This window comes from Microtus ochrogaster, unplaced genomic scaffold, assembly GCF_000317375.1.
Source record: "Microtus ochrogaster isolate Prairie Vole_2 unplaced genomic scaffold, MicOch1.0 UNK4, whole genome shotgun sequence".
Lineage (NCBI taxonomy): Eukaryota > Metazoa > Chordata > Mammalia > Rodentia > Cricetidae > Microtus > Microtus ochrogaster.
In genome coordinates this window covers 17,659,541-17,665,893 of record NW_004949102.1, presented here as the reverse complement: position 1 = coordinate 17,665,893, position 6,353 = coordinate 17,659,541, and the positions used below count along the sequence as shown (strand labels likewise).

The window sequence follows — 6,353 nt, the reverse complement described above, 5'->3', positions numbered from 1 at the left end:
AAAAACCTGAGAGAGCTTGAAAAGGAATTCTAGACACAAAAATATGCAGTTTAACACAGCTTCTTACTGTCTGTTGGCAGCGTACCACAGTTCCTTTAAGAGAGGTTTTCCTGCTTCAGCAATAGCAGAAAAAAGCCACATTTTCAAAAAAGGCAGCTTCCTGGGCCATGCTGCCAGCATGAACTCTGGCTCTTTCAGAAGACCAAGTATTTAAATGGGGTTTGTAGGCAGCATGTTACAAACTACTTAATGGCTCAATATAGACCCACTGCATACTTGTAACTGGGGTGGTGTGCATGGCTCAGAGGCAGGGAATGGACCTCCTTCACTATGTTGGATTGGGCAGAGCAAGCAGACAGTATAGTATATACCCTAGCAATTTCTGCAGCTTAGATTCTTAAGATACACTTCTGGTAAGAAAATAATTACATATATATAAGAAAGATAAAGGCAGATAAAAAAAATCTGTAAATGAGACACAGTGTGTTTTAAGAAATGTATGTGGGCTTGGGAGAGAGAGAAGAAACAGAATATAGAGAGTTATAAAGAGAAGTAAATGGTTTATAAAAAAAATAAAACGTCTTTAAAAAGACAGATAATAGACAACCATAGATTAAAAGAAGTAAAGAAAAATAAGTCACGTAAAGATACAAAATTCACAGAGTCTGGATTATGAATATTATTGTGTTTTCTTTGAATTTTTTGACTGTGAAGGAGCTAAGTAACCAACTTATATACTTTAAAGATATCTTGACTTCAGAATTTGAGTCTAAGGATATATTACTTGGGAAAAGAGGTTCTTTTGTTTCCACAGAGGATGAGAACCTATGGAATACTTCCAGACTAATGTGGTTTTATGGAACAAGACCCCCTGAAAGGTCATCTTGAACACCCCTCAAAAATTATTTTTCCCAATAAACAGTAGGAAGCAGAATGGAGAGAACTATACCCATATCCCTAAATGATTGTTTATAAATGTTTATTTACATTTAAAGGAGGATATGCTATAGAGATTTGCATTGGTATGGATCTTGGTCTATTGATACAAATTTAAGGTCAAATTTGTTATATGTATATTTCTGCTCTTGATTAAGGTTTGTGTAACTCATTTTAAAATGTAATATATAATTACAAAATACAGGTTAATAGATAATCATCTCTAATAGTCAAGTTTCTATTCATGTTAGTTAGGTTTTCTAGATACATATATATATATAGAGAGAGATTTCAATTAGATAGGCATTCTTCAAACCTTTCAAAGACCTAGAGAATATGGTATTTAAATGTTCTAAGAATTTAGGACTTTTCGTAACAATGAGACACATCTGCTCCTGGCAGCACCATTTATTTTAAGAGGAAGATGGTTATCGAAGAGACTCCCTATGGAGTTTGCTAGCCATTTGGGCAAGAAACTGCTCTTGCATGGACTGCTTTATGATATGTTGTGTGAACTTGATATGAAGGACCCACAGAGAAATGACTGCTGAGGTTGCCTAAGGAAGATAACATAGTTCTTCTGGGTTCATGATTCATGAAAGAGTCTGCCAGACATTCTGAAGGTCATAGAAAAAAGTGACTGGTAAACTGCCAATAAAGGTTTGGAACTGTCTGAAATTTTCTACTTCATAGAAAAGTCTGCCAGATACTTTGGGCCTATAGGCTGAAGATGGATGCCCCAACAGTACAGAAGAACCTTGGGGGGCTGTCTGGGCAGCGAGATGTCTCTGTCAATTCTAGAGTTTTAGAAGTTGCTTAGGATGCACTTCCTGTTTACTTAGGTAACATTATATCCTTCTGGAGTCTTTGATAGAGTTGAAGAATTTATAGTTATAGTTTTCCTTAGTTATGATAAAATATAAAGTATATATATAGTAACTGTAATTATTGCTTGATAACTGTTTTGATATATATAATATTTCTATTTTAAAGTTAAAACTTTCCTTTTTATTTAAACAAAAAAGGAGAGGTGATATGGTATTCCCCTCTGTATGTTGTGATTACAATTAATGAATAAAGAAACTGCTTTGGAGCTATAGCAGGGCAATACTTAGCTAGATGAGGAAAAGTAAACTCGCTGGGAGTTTACTGGGAGAAAGAATGTGGAGTCAGGGAGAAACCATGGAGCAACCAGAGATAGACATGTTGAAACTTTGCTGGTAGGCCACAACCTCGTGGTGATACACAGATTAATGGATATAGGTTAAATTAATATGTAAGAGTTAGCCAATAAGAAGATAGAGCTAATGGGCCAAGCAGTGATTTAAATAACATGGTTTCTTTGTGATTATTTCAGGTCTGAGCTGCCAGACAGCCAGAAAACAAACAAGTGGCCTATTACAATAGGGTTATTCCATTTTTTTGTATCTGTTGAGGTTTGCTTTGTTACCTAGTATGTGTTCAATTTTTGAGAAAGTCCCATGAGGTGCTGAGAAGGTTTATTCTTTTATGTTTGGACAGAATGTTCTATAGATATCTGTTGAGTCCATTGGAGTCATAACATGTTAGTGCCCTCATTTCTCTGTTAAGTTTCTGTCTGACAGACCTGTCCAGTGATGAGAGTGGGGTGTTGAAGTCTCCCACTATTAGTGTATGGGGTTTAATGTATGATTTAAGCTTTAGTAGTCTTTCTTTTACATATGATGGTGTCCTTGTATTTGGGGCATAGATGTTCAGTATTGAGATTTTCTATTGATAGATTTTTTTCCTGTGACTATTTGAAAAGTCCTTTTTGTCTCTGTTGATTGATTTTGTTTGAAGTCTATTTTGTAGGATCTCTACATCAACTTGTTTCTAGGTCTATTAATTGGAAATGTTTTTCCCAACCTTTTACTCTGAGGTGATGTTTGTCTTTGAGGTCTAGGTGTTTTTCTCATATGCAGCAGAAGGATGGATTCTGTTTTCATATCCCATCTGTTAGCCTGTGTCTTTTTACAGGTGAATTGAGTTCATTTATACTAAGGGATATTAATGGCCAGTGATTGCTAGTTCCTGTTATTTTAGTTTTAAAAATATGGAACGCTTCACAAATTTGCATGTCATCCTTGCAGAGGGGCCATGCTGATCTTCTCTGTAGAGTTCCAATTTTAGTTTATGTATTGCCAAAGCAAGTGCTCAAACAACAATTAATACTGTGGTTCCATAACCATATCCTCAGAGCTTGAGGTTCATTTGACTATGTGGCTTATGCTCTTCCTTCAAGTCGTGGTCATCACCAGATGTATGCCTCACTTGAAGGCCAAGACTACCCATCTTCTCTCTCTTGTAAACTCTAGCCTATGCGCTTCACCTAGAAAGTGACCCTTGCTAATCACTAACCTCTAGACTCTACACATCACATATGTTTTGGAATTTCCCCCACAAGAGCATTGACTGGTCATAGAAGAACTAGATTACCCATCGAGAACTTATGACTCTTCAGAGAACCGTGAACAGTGTATTGAGTTTCTTTCCTAGTTTTCTTTATGTAGTGTCCACATTCCTTTCCCTGTGAACATTATGTGCAGACTCACTTGTCCAATGGTTCAGAAATATCCTTGTAAATTTAAAATATCACATACACCTTGCCACATCAATCAGGTTGACCATAATGACTTACTTGGTGTGAATGGGGGATAATTGAGGTTGTTTGTGGCACATCCTGACAAGGAACCATCAACAAAGTTGGCAACCTCATTCATATCCTGCCAGACAGAGAGCAAAATCTATTAGGCAGAGTAGCATGTTTTCATAATTGTGGTATTTTTTGTTTCTTAGAATCAGACAAAATTTTCTACATATTTCTTTTAAAGAATGGACATGGTAGAAATAGATGTTCATCTCTTTTCTGCTCACTACAAATTTCACAGAGTAAGTTCTTAGAATTGCTTCAAAATGATGTGTGTCTATAAACACTAAAGTAAACAATTCCCAGATACATTATCAAAATGTTCTGTGTTATTGCTGTCATATATTTAACCTATAGTTTTATGTGCCTAAATATTACCTACATATAGGTACCTATAAAAATATATATGAATAGATAGTGAAGGGAGACTATGTATCCAGGTGCCAGGGCTGTAAACTTGAAGGTCTGGAAGGGGAAATAGCAAAACAGTAATTGTAGACATCTTTCGTGGCTATCATTTTACAGAATTTTTGCTGTCATTCTTTTAGCTGATTGTATTATTTGAATTTTCTACAGTTCTTTTATAAATAGAAAATTTTCTACTGTAAGTCTAAATTTTATTTAAAGGCATCTGAGTTACATTCATATTCATTTGATGTTTTATGAGACATTGCTCCTTAATACAGCCAGAAGGTATTTTATACCTGGGTATCTTGGTTCTGATGAATCTGTCATCATGCCTAAATAAAAAAGCCTCAAACTGACAATTGAACAATCTGTGTACTTTACAACAATATAAGGAATATGTGACACTTGTCTTTATTTCCTTTCTCTACTCTATGGTTCAAAGACATAGTCAGAGATATACACTGTGAATGTCTGTATAAATAAAAGTGTTACCACTCACAATCCAAATTCCATCAAACTTCACTTCATTGTGGAAAAGCATAATTTCATTTGCCCACCACACAGCACAGTTGGGATTGGTGTAATCAGGAAACACAGTTGTTCCAGGCCAGACCTGTGGGGGGACAAAAAGTAAGGGAATGTAGAATAAACAAAGAACTTTATGTAGAAATTCCTAATATGATCATCGAGACAGAGGAAGAAGGCACAAATCTTCTCAGTGGAGAGTAAATCACTTGGAATATGGAGACTTGATTACTCTCAATGGAAATGAAAAGCCACCTGAGAAAATTAATCTTAAAAATGTTGATTGACTATTTAAATGAATTGCCAATCTTCAATTCTGGTTCACATTTCCATGTTGCTTCTTCTACTAAAGTCTGAAAATGGAGATACATTTTTAACAAATTTAAACTGATCCATTACAATCTGTAGAATCTAACATTACTTTAACATAGCTTTCTAAGATTTTCTCTATTCTTTATCTGTCCAATTCCCTCAGATACTATATACTGAAGGGTTATAGAGGATATTCAAAGTTAAACAGAAGATAATACCTTCATGAAAAGCAAGACAAGACAACGAAAGATTTTAGGGGAAAAATGGTAAGTATATTATTCATTGATGAGAAACTAAGTCAAGAGTGGCATGACCCATTTCAATTGTATTTCCTTAGTAGGCAATAACTAGTGCCACTTTCCAAGCAGTGCCAGTGGAGCAATGTGAGACATATTTTTGGAGTGTCATGAGGGAATAGAGTAAGGAAGTGGACAGCTAGAGAGTGAGCTGCCATTTAATGGGATGTGGCTGGGAAAAGCAAACAAGAGCTGGGGTAGATGGTAGATGGTAGCATTTGGGTATGAAAAGACAAAGAAAAGTTGATCCTCAGATTGCCCAAGACCTTTGAAGATGTACCAAACAACCACATATTTATCTACACACACTCACCACCCAACCAAAGCCAGAGCCACAGCTTCTCCTTTAAATTACCTGTCCAATAATTGGGTTTACACCGTCAGAGCTATTCACCCAGATTTTCATTGTGGAACCCCTGTCATATGGGCCATAGGGATTACTTGGGAGGGAGTTATTGGAAATTGCTGGATCCTAAGAAAATAGAAAATACGATGAAAAAAGTTACTTGAAGCTAAAGACTGAACCTCAATCAAGTCTCCAATAAAACATGCACATTCAAATGTAATTACTGAAGGCATTAAAATATCTTCATCTCATTGGAGGCCAAGTAGGGAGAAGGGAACATAATAAAAAGGATGAGCAACCACCTGATTTCGGAGTTAAAAAAGGAAGCACATACCAAAATGATAATAAGTTTCTGCCCATTATTGTGTAACTCATTAGCAAACTCCGGGAAGCCTTTATAATTCACTGGGTCATAAGTGAAGTCTTTCCTCTGGTCCATGTAATCGATATCGGCATGTTGCACATCCTGAAAAAATAGCAGCATGCACAGTTCAGTCTCTGTGAATTTCCCTGCTAAAGGGAATCACCATTATCACCTTTGGTCTTCAAGAGGAAAACCAACTCCTGTACTGGAATCCAAATGCGCTGCTATCTGTTACCAAATTCATCTTCCTCCAGAGCTATTTTGGAAAACAAATGCCCTCCTTATCTGCCTAAGGCTCAACCCTGCCCATGCAACCAAATTAACTGCACAATTTATGACAAACCACTGTCACCAAGAAGATAAATGGTTATGATGAAACTACTTCCCTAATTTAACTAGTTTTTTACCTGTCTGAGCCAGTTTAGATTACTTGAGCCTGAACCAGTTTTTTTGCATGTGTGTGCATGTGTACCTACATGCATATCTCTCTCTCTCTCT

At 36.2% G+C, this 6,353-nt stretch overlaps 1 protein-coding gene and 1 non-coding gene across 2 annotated transcripts in view; both read right to left on the bottom strand.

Annotated features, from left to right (window-relative positions):
• The window catches only part of Mgam (maltase-glucoamylase), a 109,348-nt gene that overhangs the window by 81,090 nt on the left and 21,905 nt on the right, over positions 1 to 6,353 (bottom strand). The window contains exons 10-13 of the mRNA XM_026788554.1: positions 5,826 to 5,957; positions 5,501 to 5,617; positions 4,512 to 4,625; positions 3,596 to 3,680 (exon numbers count right to left, since the gene is read on the bottom strand). Coding sequence (XP_026644355.1) covers positions 3,596 to 3,680; positions 4,512 to 4,625; positions 5,501 to 5,617; positions 5,826 to 5,957 — 448 coding nt within the window. The remainder of the gene's footprint in view (positions 1 to 3,595; positions 3,681 to 4,511; positions 4,626 to 5,500; positions 5,618 to 5,825; positions 5,958 to 6,353) is intronic.
• Positions 3,005 to 3,111, bottom strand: LOC113458146. The gene has a single exon (XR_003378574.1). It is a non-coding gene; the product is annotated as a U6 spliceosomal RNA (small nuclear RNA).